Source organism: Corella eumyota, chromosome 1, assembly GCF_963082875.1.
Source record: "Corella eumyota chromosome 1, kaCorEumy4.1, whole genome shotgun sequence".
NCBI classification, from domain to species: Eukaryota; Metazoa; Chordata; class Ascidiacea; order Phlebobranchia; family Corellidae; genus Corella; species Corella eumyota.
The window spans coordinates 5,571,458-5,589,297 of NC_137490.1; the positions used below are offsets into that span (position 1 = coordinate 5,571,458).

Here is a 17,840-nt window from a genome sequence, read left to right on the forward strand (position 1 = left end):
GCTTTTCCAACTTTTTTTAAAACAAATACATGGGAATATTCACTGAAGGTGTTTTGCTTTTAAGTTTTATATAGCAATAAAGAGAATTGCCCCCGCCAAGATTTCTTTGTTTAACTATATATATCGTTAACGTAATAATATTTTATAGATTTATTTTGGTAAAAAATTTAAATTTAGTATGTTAATCCCCGTGATTTATTTAGACTCTTCAAACTTATATTAGACACATCAATCGGCTTTAACAGGTAAAGTTGTAGGTTCGATTCCCACTTCTGCCAAGTCACAGGGTTCTTTAATTAAGATATTAACGACGATACTTCTTGTTAAGCCAAAATCAATGAAACCAAAGTTTACAAAATATATGAGTACATAGGCTATTGAGTTTAACAAGTTTAAAAAAACATTTTTGAATGATGATCTTTTTTGAGTAGTTCTATTAAAGAATCTAGCTTTTTTAACACGTGACTTCTTTTTATTAAAATCCTGATTGTAATCCAATTGCTTGCACACATTTTTTTTATTAAATTTCATTTCAATAAAAATTCATGACATAAACTACATGCTTTTTATTTTTAGGCAAAAAAAAAACAATTCAAATAAAAAGCAAGCGCCGATCCACATAATACCTACAAATGATTTCTATGAGAATATATATATAATATTTGTTCATGCGTATCACACCCCGATGACTAGCAAGAGAAGTTAAATCCATGAGTTAACATGCAACTTGTTGTTTTGAACATAAGGCTTTCCATAGAATTGCGCACGTATTTTAACCGCTCATTTAAAACAATTTGAGTCCCTATAATTAACTTAAAACGTCCTACGCTAACCGTCAAACAAGAATATAACCAAAACAAGGTGAAATTGCGTTTCAGCAAAATAATGAAGTAGATATCGTAACTTAGAAGCACCGCGAGCCCTTAAAAATGTAACCCAATTTTTTCAAGGTTTTTTTTAAGTCGTGTCTGGATCAAAATCTAAAACCAAAAGTTTCGTTTCTTCCGTGCCGTTACGACTGCCCACCGCGCAAACTAACTTCGTTCTAGAAGCTTTGATTCTCCATACAACACCACCAGAACCACGTGACTCTAATGTCACTAAGTCGCGAATAACCTAGAGATTAATACAAAAATAATTTAAGTATCTAGATTGCCACTTTTGCTTGAAATCTGTACGGAAAGCCGACCCGACAGCTTAAGAATAAAGTAATATTCAATTTAGTCTGGAATTGATTTAGGCAGTTTTGTAGATTACTGATTATAATTGCCTGATAATTAATCTGACGATTGTTTTTTGGCTAGGTTGGAGTTTACCAGGTTACGGTTACAGCTTACTTAAGAAGTGCCTAAGGAAAAGCATTGAAAATCGAATGCAGGACCCAAGAAAAAGTAAACCTAGTGTTCTAATAAAAAGTACACCATGCCATTATGTATAATTACCTTTCCAGTATCCATATCCCACAACTTAACTGTTCCATCATCAGAGCTTGTTATCACAAACTTGTTATAAAATTGAAGACATGTCACAGCACTGAGATGCTTGTTAAAACCTAAAATACAAAATCAATTTTTCTATTTATTTTTGAAGTCATTTTGATTGGACAGTAAAAAGATGAAGTACAACAAATATTAGGCTATATTGTTTCTAAAAATATAGAATTCGATTTGTTTGTACAAATCTAATAAATATAGAAAAATAAAAGACCTAAAATTTTATTTTATTTTAAAATTGGAAAACATATTGCATTGGTGCCCATAAAAATCAGATTTACCTTCCAACGTTTTCAGACATTCCCCAGTTAAAATGTTCCATATCTTAACAGTGGAGTCCGCATTACCAGATACAAGTATATTATCTCTAAGTTCCATGCCCGATGTTAAGGATTGATGTCCCATTAAAATATGGAGACAAGCACCATTGTCGACTTTCCATACTCTAATTGAGGTATCGAGACTCCCACTTACAATGTATGCTCCATCAAACTAAATAAAAAATCCAAAAATTGATCAAAGTATACTTGAAAGTAAGTTAAATTTACTATAAGTTAAAAATTAAAAAAAAAATAATATTTTAAAATAGAACCAGTAAAGAATGTGAGCCAAGTATAAAAAATAGTTTTAAAGAACATAAATAACAATAAATTTCAACTTCAAATAAGGCTTTTATAATATTATATAAAAATTAATCAAACATTGCATAATACAAAAAGTTTTTAACATAATAAACAAAGCTTAGTTAATTAATTAAACCACTTCATAAAAAAACTTGAAATTTTATAGTAAAAAAACTAACCTGCAAGGAATAAACCCTGTTGGTATGACCCTGAAGAGTATGCAGACATTCTTCAGTCTCTGGGTCCCAAACCTTAACCATGTAGTCGTAAGCACCGGACACTACTTTCTTGCCGTCATAACACACACATCGCACTGCAGCCATGTGTCCCACCAACACGTGGAGACACTCACCGGTGTTGATGTTCCAAACACGCAATGTCGCGTCGCGTGATCCACTAACAACACTAAAATAAATATATTAATTTACAAACTAAATTTTAAAAAACCCTGTTACTACTTTTGTTAATATTTGAATTTTAATGTATGTTTTCTTTTATAAAATTCTAGCACGCCTAAGCTTAAAACTCCGCATGCCAAAGCTTATCCTGATTTAGTTTGCATGTAATAAAGGTTGTTTATTATAGTTTTCAGACAAGGTAAGGTTTTAATATTTTGGTGGCTGTTGTTTGAAAAAAAAATATATATATATTTTGCATGAACCCAAATGAGTAATGCATTGATTAAATACAATGAATGTTCTTAAAAAAAAAATGGCCGCAAAAAATAGAATGGTTTACAATTATTGAAACTAGTTAAACAAAAAGTTGACCTTAATTTATCTTTATTCAATTACTACATAGGCTATTTAAAAAAAAGAAAATTTTTAAACACTTACATGTCTTCATGTAGTGCAAGACATCTAACAGTTGAGGTGTGTCCATATAGAATGTGAACACAATTACCTAAAACAAGTAAGGTTAATATAACAAAAAATTAATAAATTAAAAAACTAAAACCGCATTCTACGTAATGTATAACTGAGAAATACCTGCATTAATAATTTATAAATAAAACATAACAATTCACAAGAAAGGGGTTGAATATAATTATCATCTATCTGTAACTTTTTATCATTAACCTGTATCAGCATTCCATATTCTTAAAGTTCTGTCGGTTGATCCACTTATGATTAAATTGTTTCGCATTTGTGATGCCCATACACCACCTGAGTGACCAGTTAATGTCCGCAAACACTAAAAAGTTGAAAAAAATTAAAATTGCTTGAAAATATTTCAGGTAAGGCCATAGTTGGCTGGCAGCGCATTGTAGTGGTAAGAACACTTGCTACACCACATGAGGTCAAGGGTTCACTATAAATGGTTTAACTTCCTCTTAATCAGCAGCATAATTATCGGGCAATAATAATCTATAATATTCCAAACTGCCAAAGGCAACTTGAGACTGGGTCCATAGTATCTGATGTTACTTTATGTTTAGGTCAGGCAGTTAACCTTCCCACATTAAGGATAAAGATATACAAAAAAAAATTAAATTAGTAAAATTTTGATAAAAAAATACATCACTAAGCTAAACAACTAGAAAAAAACAAAAATTAAAAATCCACCATAAAAATCCAAAACTACTTAATAATGCATACTGATTACATATCATTATTATCAATGTGTTTAAGCTCACTTTTCCAGAAATCGCAGACCATACTTTGAGTGTGTTATCATCAGACCCACTTACTATCCTTGATCCATTAAACTGAAGACAAGTGATCACATGATCATCATGGCCTTTTAATACCTAAAATAAACAAATAAAGTTATAACTTTGCATGTAACAGAATACATTAAGTATTTAAGATATATACTTCTTAAAAATAAATGGATAAATGTCAATATTGTTATTGGGATATAAGCTTCAATTTACAAGAAAATTATATATTTTTTATTAACTTAAAGAATAGACAAAAAATATCCGAAAATATCTTAAGGTAACGTGAACTTTATTTTTAATTTTACCTTTGATATTTTTCCGTTGCCATCTCTCCAGTTCATTTCGATTTTAGCTTGCTGCAAGAACAAAGCTTTCCATGACTTTCCTGCTCCAATTCCACCATTTCTTTTTAATCTTGAGCCCTTGGTGCGTGGTGGAACAAAAATCCCCTGCTCCGTGCATTTTTCCTTCCACATGAGGTTGTCTTCTGCTAGTATACGCCAATACTTACAAGTTTGAGCAGCAAGAAAAAGGTCACATGGTTCGAGAAAACTTAACACATACAATGCCAACTGAGGGATAAAAAAAAATTTGTTAATTACTTTGAATTGAATAAAAAAAGGCATAAGAAAATAGATAAAAATATTTTTAACATTTTTTTTAAAATCAAACGTTTAAAAAAATATTTAAATTTTAACCTCTTTTGGTAAAAGTGAAATAAAATCTCTTTGGAAGCGTGGTTTTATTATCTTCATCATGTGTCTAACTTCGTGGGGTTGACAAACATTGATTAAACCATCTATAACCTTTATCTTTTCACCTGCATTCCATTGAAGAAATCTGAAACAAATTGCAATGAATTAAAAATTACATTAAATCACTTAAGGTAAACCCGCCAATGTAAAAACCAGAATTTAGACAAGGGTCAATTCCATATTCTGACATTAAGTAAGGGGTCTATAATGTCAAGTATAAATTATTAATTTAACTAACACCATAAAATAATACACAAGTATTTACATTTAATTATTTTTTTAAAACCACTCCATTGCAGCTTTTATTTAGCATGTAAATATTTTTTTTAAAATCAATAATTTCTAAATAAGGGATATCTACAAACCTATGATCATTAGATAAAAACTACATACCTTTGTAACCACTCATCTGAACCAGGTGGTACATTAATAGGTTTAGTGGCAACAGCATCAATAATATTTACATCAGAACCAGCTGATGGTGAAACACTGTAACGTCAAATAAATATTGAACGATTATGCAAGTTAAGTAAATATATCTTTGTTTTATGCATTGTTAAAATTAAATAAAAAAAATTTTCTTAAACAAAAGTGATTTTAAATTATTGTTTTGCATATTTTTATTTTAAATATTATTAAGTAACCTTTTATTGCGTTTGAAAATCAAAACAACACATAGTTTTATTTAAATGCCTTGTGGGGGTAATTATTAATTGAAAGAGTGACAGTTGCTATTGTTTGATAACTATTTGTTATTTTATTGGGGTTCTGGTATGCATTTAAAGTTTAATTGGTTCTTACTTAAAAATTCTTTAATAGTTTTTTATCTTTTAAAGAATTAACTAAAATAAATAAATGACTTTAACAATAACCCAAATTTAATCTAGTTGGATGCATTATGTCATTAACTTTTATTTACAAAGCACCATACTTATTAGTGACTAATGGGTTTAAAAATGCATGTGTTATGACTATTAAATACTAAATACCACTGTTATTTAAATGCATAAAATTTAAATGACATCATCACTAATTTATATACATCAAATCACTTTTTTCTCTGGGGAGCACAGAACTATACCAACACTATAGAGAATAGAACATTTTGTACAGCTATGTGCGTTAAACTTTGATAAATTTAATGTGTATATATGCCAACAAAAAAATGTTGTGTTGAAATTTTAAGAAAGGGGATATTACAACTTGCATTTTGTACCTACATTAACACCCTAAGCAAAAAAATGGTAAAATATATATACCACAAATAAATTTGTGTGTATAAGAGTTTTATAAGGCATATCAGGATTTCAAATACCACACTTCCTTTTCATATACACTGTTTGTTACACATAACATTATGTCAAAATATTGTTATAATTCTTAAACATTTTTACCTTGGTGAGTTATTGCAAGCCTTTTTTCCAGATAATATTTCTGTTTCATTCACATCATTAAGTTTTCTTTTCATCTGTAACAAAAAAATTATTTTCAATTCAGAACTGCAAAAAATTGTAAAGCAAAACGCTAAAGAAAATTTCACAAATGAATGTCACATCCAAATGTGCCAACAAAATGACACAATTCACTTAACTATTAAAATAAATGAAAAACAAATTATTAAATATGTAAACGACATAAAAGTTTATAAAAAATAACTTGACACAAAGTTACAATTATTTTACAATTAAACAAGCAAGAGGCTATTGTGAAATAATAAATAAGCTAATGTAAACCCACTTGTTATTTCAAAGTATTGTGCAACATAGGAAGTGCTTTATTTAATTTGTTAACAGCCACTTATAAGATTTAAAAAATAAGAATTTAATATTACCATAAAGTTATAAATGTTATGCAACTATTAACAAATAAAAATGTAATTTAAAAAACATTAAATGGTATAGCCATATAGATAAAAATGTATTTATTTAATGATTCCTTGTACACAAGCATACAAGTTAATTAATTTAAACGCTTTTTTTACTTACCAAATGTTTCAGTTTCTTAGTTGATCTTTTTTTAGGTAAGATTTCCAACTTGGTGTGATATATGTCATGTGAATAACTTTGCTTCACATTTTTGCCCGAAATAGCTTGACAAGATTGTCTCGTTAACATACGCGAACTACCAACGTATGCTAAATGCGATAAGCGTTCATTAACGGAAGGTTTAACTATAAAATTGTTTTTAGTAGAACCATTATGAGGTAAAGAGGTCTCAGCACCGCTAGTTTCACATTTTTTTACCGTTTCTTCGACATTTTCGGCTGAAGTTGATGCTAATCGTTTTTCTGAGGAACGAGTTCTTCTGGCATTAAGCATCGAATGTTTTAGCTAAATATTTTCACGAAACTATACATTCAGTCTGTCGGTATTAGAACTCTAGCAACGGATTTCGTTTGTAATGCGACGGAAAGCAATAAAACGTCAACCGTCTGATTGACAATTACCCTAATATGTCGTGTCTGTTGGTCTGAAATGTCAAATAAAAACAAGAAAACAGTGTTGCCAAAATATTTAAACAGGCAAAAAAATAAAATATTATGAAAAATAATACTGCTAATATTAAATAAATTTATTACAGTAAGGCCACGTGTATATTTATAACTAGTTTTATATAGCTACTATCGATAACAGGAGAACTATCTTTACTGATAATAATAAGGTGTAGAAACAAGTCAGCATGGTTAAAATTGTTTATTGTACAGAGCGGTGAAACAAAAACTAAAATTCTGAGCACAAAAAATGTTGATTTGGCTACTCCAGAACAACTATTACATCTTAACAACTGTCCAAATTTTTTGTACAAAAGTCTAAAAAATATGCTTAGAGCTTAATTTTCTCGACTTTAGGAATTTGATCGAGATCGACTTCTCCTTCCATTTTTTGGCCTGCTTCCACTTCGAGAACGAACACTCCTGGAGCGAGATTTCGATCGCGAATAAGATTTTGATCTCCTATCCCCAGAGTGGGACCTAGACCTACAAATATATATAAAAGACAACAAAATAACACCTTGTCACACTTATTTTACAGCTTTAAATAAATATACAGATTTACATTAAATATAAGTACAACACTTAATTCAAGAACTGCATTTACAAACCTTGATCTGGAATTTCTACGTCTTCTAGATCGGCTTCTTGATCTGGATGCGCTCCTCGACCTTCTTTTTCGAACTGGTGATCTTGAGTAGGATCGTGAATATGACCTTCGAGACCGGCGCTCACTAAAATTTTAAAAGCTCATTTAAGTTTTTTTCTTTTTTGGAGTCATTGATGTTATCAGACATAATTGGTAACCCTTTAAGTTTAATACCACCAAGACATCCAATGACTAATGATTTTTACCCGAACTTGATTAAACAAGCTGGATAAAAATCAGGCATCGAAATGCACCTTTTTATCATGGTGGTTTTGTTTAATTTACACAAACTCGAAAATTTTAATTTTATGTCGAAGTCGAATCTCTAATGTCGCGTGGAGAGATTCTCAATCTCCAATCTCTCTCGAAATCGTGCAACTCTTCCTAAATTCACACATATTTTATGTCAATCAAAGTTAATTTAAAATGGACAAACCACATCGACTTTTTTGCACTCAAAAGTAATAAGATCTTTTGTATTTAGTAAACAAAAAAAAAAACTTTTTTGTACATAGAAAGTATGGCCTTTTAATGTTAAAAAAAATATGATAAGATGAAAATTGGATATTCTTTTACAAGTGACAACCTTGTTGAAGTTAGTTTATGTAAACAAATTTTGGGTTACCTGTTGATGTATTTATCTCCAAACTCAATATTAATTTAAAAACATAAATACAGATTCTTACTGTTCAATTTTATACTGTAGTTTTCAATCAAAAACAACAAAACAAACATCTTTTAACTCAGAAATAAGTTAAAAAAAATAATTGGAAATGTATTTAATTTGCAATAAAATTAATACTATAGCTATCTCATATTTAATAGTTAAAATGATTTGAGTATTAAATTCGATTAGGGATATTTAAATTTAAATATTAATTAAGAAACTTAACAAAATTTTTTAAATTAGGCAAACGCTATGTTTATTTTTTTTCCTAAAATTGCATGATAGCTAAATGTTTGTGAAAAAATAAGCAATAAAAATACCAACCAAATTAAAGTTAAACATTTACCTTCTATACTTTGTTGACCCTCTTCTGCGGTTATTATAGAGATCACAATCATAAGCGTAATGACCAGTTTCCCCACAGTTGTAACATCTGTCTGAGGGATGGAATGATCTTCGAAGTCCCCCTCCTCTTCCACCACCAAATCCCTCATCCCTTCTTCCACGAGGCATCCCATGGGAGCGTTCTACCCTTATGCGACGACCATGCAATTCCCTTAAACAAAAAGTATTAAGAATGCATACCAGAAAATAAGTAGTTCTAATATTCAAGAATTGATATTTTTGTAGGCAAATGTTGAGTTTAAAATAGTAATGCTGAGCCAGCAGATAAAATACTTTTGACTTGGTCCTCTGACTAAACTGCCAAAGATTTATTTTAAAAGATAAACAAATTTTTTGCAGCTTAACTAAGTGCAACAGTAAACTGATGGTTTTATACAAACACTGGTTGAAGTTAATGCAATACAAAACAAATTAAAAATGCAGGTTTTAAAAATGGTTCATGTATCTTACTTTCCATCAAGTCCTTTGATAGAATCTTCCGCGTCTCGACCGTCTTCGAATTCCACGTACGCAAAACCAGGTGGACTTTTAGCGACCCACACGTTAATTAGACGTCCATAATAACCAAATTCATGCTCCAAATCACCACGATTAGTCGTTGACGATAAGTTACCCACGTAAACCTTAGTATCTCTCGACATAGCTAAAAACTGGAACGTAAAAATCGACACGCGCGCAAGTTTTGGAAACTAAAAATGAAACAAAAATGTGGGCAGCATTCCAGGAATAATGCAACTAACATAAAAAATTAAATCGTCAACACAGAAAAGTGCAAAAAAGACTAATATTTGTAAGATAAATTAACTATCCAAAACAAATTCGTTAATTAGTAAAAATGTTGTTCACCAACATTTAATCACAAATTTAAATTTTAAAATGTTAAAATATACCTTGTTTTGTGGCGCAGTTGTTAAGCCTATGAGCCTTGTCACTTGAGGTCAACTGTTTGGTTTCCAGTGATTCAGTATAAGGCAATGAAGCTATCTCCTTTATCTGAGTCCAGAAAACAACTGCTAGTTTTAGAATGTTAAATGGAATTTAAGTTAAGTAAATTTAAAAACTGAAAAGGCAATTCGAAATTAAAACTGATGCCATCGCAATCAAAGTTACAAATACAATCTTTAAAAATAAATAAATAAATGAAAAAAATACGAAGATTTAAACAAATACTCTTAAACTCCGAGCTATGTAAAACTTATTAAAAACACCACAAAATGTTAAAACTTATGAAACAGCGCCACAAAAATTCAAAAGTAAATAAACTAACCAACTGACTTAAAAAGTAGTAGCAGTTCTCTGAAAAATGGATCAAGTGTTTATTATACTAATATGAGCCTAAAACCTTTTTAGGTTACATAAAGTGAATGGTATTTTAATTGGAATGACAAATTTTGAAAGGTAAATTGCTTTAATTAACCACTTGTTATGTGAGTGTACATATTTCAGACAACCTGTTGCGTCATTTCACGTATCTTAAATCCCAATTTGAAAAAAATTAGCGAGAAATGAAATTAAAATTTTTCAGCTTACCTGAAAAACTACCATCTGCATGAAATCATAATTACAAAATTGTTACACAAAATGATTAGTCATCCATTTTAAGTAAACCATTAATAAAAATTTTATGCAAAAAACGCAAAAATTTTTCTGACAGATTGTACCAAAAATTTTTGTAATCGAAAATATCCTAACAAAAATACAGCTAAGCTAATTAATTACACGCCAAATCGGCTTAAGAACTTTCTCGTTCGACTGAAAATGTAAATATGAGATATGTTTACGTAATAATAGCAGATGATTTGAAGCAAAATATTATTAATCGGTACATCAGAAATGGGAGATAGTCACTTACTTGTTGGTGGAAGCCGTTACGGTACTTTCGCCTTTTTCTCGTATGTAGCAGCGCAAAGGCAACAGGCTGAACTCAGTTCAGAAACTTTCGATATTACGTGGATCGTTTAGAAGCTTAGAAGTTCATAGTTGCGCGTATTCGATCCAAAAAATGTCGATTGCTTCGGTTGTAATTGCCGCTCAGTTATTTTAAGTATCTCTTTGTAGTAGAATTTTAGTGGAGAATTTTTGTCATTTTTGGCTCATAAAGTGGAATTAAAATTATTATTCTTTCATTGTCGCAAGTTAGATTTGTGACAACTTTAAGTAATTCAAACAATAGAAAGATATCGCGGCATCTATATAGTACGAAAAGGGTGGATTTTATTAATAAAACATGATTAAAGAAAGCCTTGGTCAATATTGATATAGCGAATATTATATTTACCCATGTCCTGTAACTAAGTCTGAGGCATAATTACAAGTAACAATATTTTTGAAAAATTGTAATTTATTTCAGTGACAATAGAAATTTTTGCGAGGTGAAAATTGGATTTTTATTTGGTAAACACGGCAGAAGGTCCAAGAATGACCGCGAGAATCTTGGAAAATGTTCACGTTGTAAAATGCGAATTTCCAATCGAATTTTACCTGATATGCTGGTAATTGCTTTCAAACGGGGTTACTTTTGTTGCGGTTTCATTTTACTTTACACTGTGACAGCTATGATGGCTGTTTTTTGTATGAACTGTCATAATTCGCCAGCCGACCGAAGAATAAAAAGAGCCAGCACCGGTAAGTGCTACTTTTGATATTAAAAATTTAATTACTAAAACTTAGCATATAGCAAGTTAGTATTTACGTGCATACAATACGGGAATTTCGCAACCTCATTCTAGATACCGTCTCGCTGTTTATATTTTAGTTCTAATTAATTACCCACTGACAACATGTCTGGATGTCAAGCACTTAGCCAACTGTTTTAAGTCTATTTTGTTTATATGCGTTCACTAAAGTTTGTCGTGTAACCCTGTTTAGTCAATATACATATTTTAATTGGCCTTGTTTGGCCTTCTACCTGTTCTGCTGATCTCCGATTCAACCGGTCGTGCCGGGGGCTAATCATGTCTCGCACGTTTCAGATTTTGGCTGAATTCTTTTTGTCTCAGTCAAAATCGGTCGAAAAAACAACAACGGCATTTGTGTGATTGAAGGTCATATTAGTTGTTAGGTTACTGCATGAAGGCAAACGCCGATGAATAGTTGTTCTGTACATTATATGTTAATTAACCTTCTCCCAACCAGCACGTGAATTTGACCTTAATTTAAACTTTTGATGATCTACTTCGTGAATTTGACATTCAAAACATCAAATCGCGAAAATCTTGTGTATTGTAGCCGCAAAACCGTCAGAACATTGTTCTGGTAGAGATTTAATTAAGAACGTTCATCATTGCCCGGTAACGTTGTCAATATTGGCCGATTTTTAATGATGTCAGATTGTCAACAGTCCGAGTAGGTTACTGGCGTCTATCAGCGCGTAACACGACATCTCTAAACGCGGCATCTCATATTTGTTTCACTTGAGTCTTACGTGATTTATCAGTTTTGATTCAGAGCCACCACTGAAACGACCAGCGTGTGCTTTCATCTTCATATATCTCTCTTTAGCGTCGAAATCACGCAGGTGGCTTATAAGCCGACAAACATTAAAGGGGATACGGTAAAATGAAATCGAAAGTACAATATTACATTCTGTCTTATTTTTCGAGCACCCCTCCTTTCAAAATCGAATTTTTCGTCGCGCAAGAACAAATTGAAATTGTTCTATAATTGACTGTCGCAAAGTTCAAGGTATAATCCTTTAGTGAAAAGCATTGTTCGGTTACGTGTTATTATTGGGCGAACTATAAATATAATATGCGTTTCTATTTACTGCAGCGTTTTATCGCGGCGCAAATTTGGGCATAATGCAACCTTATTGTCCTTTCATACCTGGAAATTATGCCCCATTATAGTATTTATGTAACGTTTTTTCCAGGAGTATCATAGTTGTTGTAATGTTGCTGTGTATAATAGCCGCGATCTCTCGATATTGCGGTTTGAATAATTTACCTATTGTCAGGTTAAAAACCATGTAATGAATTACGCACAACACACACTGAAAGGCATTGTAAAGAATGCCCTCTTTTAATTTTCCACTCAAAGAATATCGTAAATATAATTAGGGGTGGTATAATGGAATAGTTTACTTATATGCAGCATGCTCTGAGGTTAAGGGATTATAGAGTTTCGATCCACACGACTGCTCAGCTATGGCGTTGTGTCAGGCGGAATTAAAACAGTAAGAATTGCAGCAATTTCCCATGACAGAAAATTATTGGTCGAAACGAAAATGGTCCAACATTCTGATTTGCGATAATTTCATTACGGCAACCGGCGTCGCCTTTTTGCGGAGTAATTTGCTTAACCAGTCCCTAAAAAGTCACGTTTTTTTTCGGCTTTAAATTTTTTTGCGCGTGCATTTAAGTGACTTCTTTATTAAAAAAAACTAGTCGGACAACGCAGTATGCATTATTCAGAGAAAATATTGATTTTTTGACAAAAATTGTGAAAAATTACGCTCTATTTGTCGATTTAATGCTCGTACAGCATGTAATTCCATCCGATAATGACGAGCGCAGAGTATTTGTCCTTGCTGCGACCCTCCCTTTAAAGTTCCTTAACCCCCGACATAATTTGTTTATTATTATCAAACGCCTTTTGAGTCACCCAGCAGTTATTCGCACCGTGTTGGGTCCCTAATCCTCCGTGTGTGCTTCTGCAACTAAACAAATAGATTCTCTATTGTTTTCAATCAACTGTCGTTAAGTGTTTTTGTAGCACCTGTACAGCTACAGACGAATGCACAGCGTTATTCTAAATACCTTTTATCCCAACCAGATGTCTTGGTAACCTAATGGACTTTGATATAACTTAAGGGTGCTTTAAAGGCGCTCCATCAAAATCCATTTGATTTCGATAATATACAGGCTAACAAATTTCTTTGAAATCATCCGTAAATAATTTATACGAAATGGACACACACTTTCCGGAAGAGAATACTTGTTAAATCAATCCGACATGCCACTATGACCACTTGTTGATTGCAAAATTTAACCAGCGTTTGATTTGTATTCCTATTTCTGTAAATTGAGGTCAGCTAGACCTAATATTAGCTTACATAGTCACACATGTGTTATTATCTGTTATCTCCACGTTTCCTACAGCTCTGGGTTAATAAATCATGTTCAAATATATGCTCTCTCGGCATTTGCAATATTGACTTTAATTCTTAGAAATTTTAAAACATTTTGTGTCACCAATGAGTCACGTATTGGAGTATAACGGTAAAACTTTTGTTTTAAAAATGTTTTAAGGGTAAATTTAGATGCATTAACACGTTTGCAATGCTGGTTTTAGCTTAGATAAGCAAATGCCATTTCAAATACGTCATTACCATCTACGAGCTGGCAGTGACGTCTATTACTTCAAGTATTTATGCTTTTAAGAATCTAAATTTAAGCGTTGTCGGTATTAAAACCTAAAATAGGCAAACTGTTGTTCTAATGATGTAAATGGTGTTTCCAAACATTCGCATTTTTTCTCAACAACGGCGCATTTTTAGCATTCAGCGTTCAAAAACTGGTTATCTGATACTCTGGCGATTTAGCTACGTACGTCAGCTTATTGCAAGCAGCAAAAGAATGATCAGGTCGCATCAAACAATCACCATAATTTACGTGGAAAATCGAAAACCGATAAGAATGAAAAATGCGCGACAGCCGATAAGCCTAATGAGCATAATAACGAATAACTAAAATACAGTAATGTATGTATCGTGTAAGACTGATAACGATATATAGTAACGATCTCAACTGATAAGTAAAATATACGAACTGATCCGGTAAAGTTTATAATAATATGTAATCCAAAAAATTGTTAATTCGTTGCGCTACATATTATTTTATTTCTCCTTTTGTCTAGTGATTTGCATATTAATTATACCGAAGCACTCCACAAAGGCTTTTTAAGTTAAGACGAACTCGCAACATATTAGGCACAAATCTGTCGGATTTTTTGGCATTTGCGTCATAGCAACGATATTTAAAATGATGCACATCTGTTGGTTTTAGATTCGTTTCATGATAAACCTCGAAATTTCCCGCAAAAACATTTTAGTCTAATGCCACAACATTCTTCGATCGATTCGTATCATTATTTAAAATATTAAGGTCTTTGATTTGGTTTAATTTTTATAAGATACATTTTTTGAAAGTTTATTTAGGTTGGTTTTTGTTTTAGATCACGACTTGGGCTGCATCAGTTTCTCAGCTACAAATGGATGTATGCAGTGCCAGGCTAACTTCTTGTTCCTAATACAAGAGGGGGAATCGAGTTGCGTCGATAAGTGCCCTGACAAATACTTTGCACACAGAAAATCAGAACACAGCCAATGTAAAGGTATACCACGAGTGAATTCGTCTTGTCTATAATGTTTACGCTTCCTTGCAATGTTTAATCCCACAAAACAAACTAATAGGATACAAAAAAACGTTTCTTCCCTTAGAAGCTTAATGTCTGTACGGTTTAGCATCTTATAGGTTATTGACATTTTCTAACAAACGGTAAATTGATTTTATACACAACATAGCGTCTTTAAAACTAAGGTATGTTAATTTTTACATTGTACGGTACTAGAATAATCCCAAATTATTTGTTTTGCAACTTAAGAAAAGTAACTTCCGCCTTTTTTAAAAATAAGAATTCAAAAATTAGAATTAAAATAGTGCAAATTCAATTAAGCGTTCAGTAACCAACAAGCTATGTTAAATATGCAATACCACAAGTTTAAAACAGGATGAAATAGTCTTAAATTTGTAAAAAAATCAATTCATTAAAAAAGTTAAACAGAAAATTATTGTTTTGCAATTAATCTTTGAGATTGTTATCTGTTTGTTTTTGCCCGCTTAGAGGTAGAATATAGTTAAAACACACTCTTTATATACATACGTCACCAATTTAACCGGAATACCACGATCTTCAATAACATTTTCACAAAATTTCAATAATATTTTTAACATTTTTTAAAAATACTTTTTAAGATACTATTTTAGGCTTAGTGAATGGTATAGTGCTATTTATGTCAAATCTTTTTTTTTTGTTAATTTATTTTTAGAAGCTTTTTTGGCACCGAATAACCTAACATTTTTTGCTTTTTTTATAAAGATTGTCCTGAAAATTGTATTAGATGTTATTCCGAAAACTTTTGCACAGAATGCGTTAACGGCTTTAGATCCACAGCTCACGGAACTTGTATACCTCAAACACACAGGGAGACTACAAAGCCCAAAAACCAGAGGAAAGGTAGTTAAACCAAATTACTTTTAATTATCGTAATCCATTGAGACAATAATTTAAAGTAGCATAAATAACTCACGGCACTTAGCCTAAAACTAATTTAAAGTATTTTTTGTATCTAGTACAAAGCATAAAACAAGTTAGGAGGTTAAATAAATTCTGTTTCTACAGGAAAATGCTTCGTCAAAATCAACAAACGCTGGGGAAGATGTAGCTGTACGAGAAAAAACAAAAGAATTGTTAAAAGGAGAATCATATCAAATATAAATTCCGGTAAACTTTTTTGCCGGAAGACAACTAATAAAACTTTGTGCTTGGCAGGTACATTTATTCATATTTTACTATAAGAACTTCGTAGAAAATGCAAAAGTTTAAAATTTAAAACGAATGTGTTTTTGTTTTACAGACTTTTCAAGAGAGTCTACAAACTCTATTCCAACTTGCCGAGTTTTAGAAAAAAAAATTAGAATAACACTTTTTAAATTGAGGCAAAAATTTGTAACAAAAAATTACCGGCCTCGTACCTGGCACTCTAAATCGAAAGGTAACTGGCCCAGCCAACGCAAAAGGTACAGTAGCAGAAAAAAACATAAGAACTCACCGAATACGTGACGTTAATGAATTACTCGCCTATAGATGTCGTTAAAAAGCTGTTTCTTGAAAATGCAAGTACTCGGATATGGAAGACTAAAAGGGGATTGAACAAAAGAGATTTCGATGTTAATCTGTGAAGAAAGTGGCTCATTTGTTTACGAGTGAAAAACAATCACGTTCGACCTGGATTCCACACGCACATTATTATAGCTAAAGCGGTTGTTTGCAATCCTAGACCTGTTATGGCGGTTTAGCTTTCACTTAAGACACGCTTAATATCGTTTAAGGTATGTTTGTTTAGTTAATACGGGCCCTAGAACCAAACTTCGTCTGAACATGATGCATGAACGGACTAATTAACTATTCTGTTGTTTTCCATTTGTTTTTAACCCAAAACGCAGCCTAAGCGTGATAATCCCACTTTAAACGCGGAAGACAGTATTTGTTCGTTCATAATTACTAAAATTAAAAACTGAATTTCGATAGATGATTAATGAGTGAAATTACTTAATAAAAACTCAAATTGGTTAATAGCACAAATTAACAACTCGCTTTTGAAATTTAGATTTTTTAATTAAAATAATTAAAAAATTGCCCGGTTGGTTTTTATATTTTGACAGGTACGTCAAAACATCGTTAATTTCGTTTCAGTTTAATTCTATTCCACTGTAAAATGTTTCGTTTTTTTTATATGTGCACCTTTGTAGGAATCAAAAACTTAATTTCTTCTTCAAGTGCGAACGCATTTTCCTTGATCCTATATATTTATGTTTTGTGAGTTTGTATGTTCAAAATGGTTTAATTATTGATCGTTATCTGGTACTAAATTTTATATAATGAAAATATATTTATTGTGTTTGTCGTATAATCAACGTGTACGTCTTTTAAACAATGAAAAGGCTTAAGCATTATTTGCTTATGGTTCTAAGTTAGTTTATTGTTTATTTCGTCGGCGTGGTGTTACGAGACGCTGTTGGTATACTTAGAAAAATCAAGCTATAATTAATCATTCGTGCCTCCGTATACGTATATAGAAAAGTTCTAAAAATAACAAAAACATTTTAAACCATTACCAGTAACTTGTACCGCAAGTTTAAGAAAAAAGAGCCTACCGTAAAAAAAACTTTTTTTAAATTAAGTTGTTGTTTAGAAATGGTCCCGCAGTTTGCGGTTTCGTTGTTTTTTTTGGCATGGAATTCCGGGTATGTGCCCTCAAATCCACAAATCAGATAACAGAAATGAGATGCGCTGTCACGACGGCAGCCCGATT

General features: G+C 31.6%; 3 protein-coding genes across 5 annotated transcripts; 1 reads left to right on the plus strand and 2 right to left on the minus strand.

Moving 5' to 3' along the window:
- Positions 1–589: 589 nt before the first annotated feature.
- On the minus strand, positions 590–6,969 carry LOC145764029 (F-box/WD repeat-containing protein 7-like). Its single transcript, XM_082575595.1, has 12 exons — positions 6,520–6,969; positions 5,929–6,002; positions 4,928–5,023; positions 4,478–4,619; positions 4,085–4,351; positions 3,753–3,866; positions 3,196–3,310; positions 2,953–3,019; positions 2,296–2,521; positions 1,775–1,985; positions 1,443–1,552; positions 590–1,116 (listed from the first exon to the last, which is right to left on the minus strand). Exons 1-12 carry the CDS (start codon positions 6,850–6,852, stop codon positions 958–960), a joined length of 1,914 nt encoding a protein of 637 aa, XP_082431721.1. The 5' UTR covers positions 6,853–6,969; the 3' UTR covers positions 590–957.
- A 243-nt stretch (positions 6,970–7,212) lies between these two features.
- Positions 7,213–10,927, minus strand: LOC145751009 (serine/arginine-rich splicing factor 7-like). 3 transcript variants are annotated; one of them, XM_082567081.1, is made up of 6 exons: positions 10,599–10,927; positions 9,637–9,739; positions 9,197–9,435; positions 8,688–8,897; positions 7,637–7,759; positions 7,213–7,511 (listed from the first exon to the last, which is right to left on the minus strand). In XM_082567081.1, the coding sequence occupies exons 3-6, from the start codon at positions 9,385–9,387 to the stop codon at positions 7,379–7,381; spliced, it is 657 nt and encodes a 218-aa protein (XP_082423207.1). In that variant the 5' UTR covers positions 9,388–9,435; positions 9,637–9,739; positions 10,599–10,927; the 3' UTR covers positions 7,213–7,378. The 3 variants fall into 3 exon arrangements, with proteins under 3 accessions (XP_082423207.1, XP_082423214.1, XP_082423220.1); XM_082567088.1 differs by lacking the exon at positions 10,599–10,927 and having other exon boundaries at positions 9,637–9,840; XM_082567094.1 differs by lacking the exons at positions 9,637–9,739; positions 10,599–10,927 and having other exon boundaries at positions 9,197–9,448.
- A 174-nt stretch (positions 10,928–11,101) lies between these two features.
- Positions 11,102–16,707, plus strand: LOC145746239 (uncharacterized). The gene is made up of 6 exons (XM_082564512.1): positions 11,102–11,371; positions 14,921–15,079; positions 15,845–15,982; positions 16,148–16,297; positions 16,383–16,520; positions 16,613–16,707. Exons 1-6 carry the CDS (start codon positions 11,203–11,205, stop codon positions 16,705–16,707), a joined length of 849 nt encoding a protein of 282 aa, XP_082420638.1. The 5' UTR covers positions 11,102–11,202.
- Positions 16,708–17,840: the final 1,133 nt, after the last annotated feature.

What these genes read in the sequence shown, in the direction of transcription:
- LOC145764029 (XM_082575595.1), bottom strand. Translation starts at nt 6,852, where the DNA reads ATGCTTAATGCCAGAAGAACTCGTTCCTCAGAAAAACGATTAGCATCA. An exon ending in TTTCACTTTTACCAAAAGAG is followed by an intron (nt 4,352 to 4,477) that starts GTTAAAATTTAA and finishes TTTATCCCTCAG; the next exon opens with TTGGCATTGTATGTGTTAAG. An exon ending in ACAGGGTTTATTCCTTGCAG is followed by an intron (nt 1,986 to 2,295) that starts GTTAGTTTTTTT and finishes TTTTTTATTTAG; the next exon opens with TTTGATGGAGCATACATTGT.
- LOC145751009 (XM_082567081.1), bottom strand. Translation starts at nt 9,387, where the DNA reads ATGTCGAGAGATACTAAGGTTTACGTGGGTAACTTATCGTCAACGACT. An exon ending in GGGTCAACAAAGTATAGAAG is followed by an intron (nt 7,760 to 8,687) that starts GTAAATGTTTAA and finishes TTAAAATTTTAG; the next exon opens with TGAGCGCCGGTCTCGAAGGT. An exon ending in CGTAGAAATTCCAGATCAAG is followed by an intron (nt 7,512 to 7,636) that starts GTTTGTAAATGC and finishes ATATATTTGTAG; the next exon opens with GTCTAGGTCCCACTCTGGGG.
- LOC145746239 (XM_082564512.1), top strand. Translation starts at nt 11,203, where the DNA reads ATGCGAATTTCCAATCGAATTTTACCTGATATGCTGGTAATTGCTTTC. An exon ending in AATAAAAAGAGCCAGCACCG is followed by an intron (nt 11,372 to 14,920) that starts GTAAGTGCTACT and finishes TTTTTGTTTTAG; the next exon opens with ATCACGACTTGGGCTGCATC. An exon ending in TAAAACTTTGTGCTTGGCAG is followed by an intron (nt 16,298 to 16,382) that starts GTACATTTATTC and finishes TTTGTTTTACAG; the next exon opens with ACTTTTCAAGAGAGTCTACA.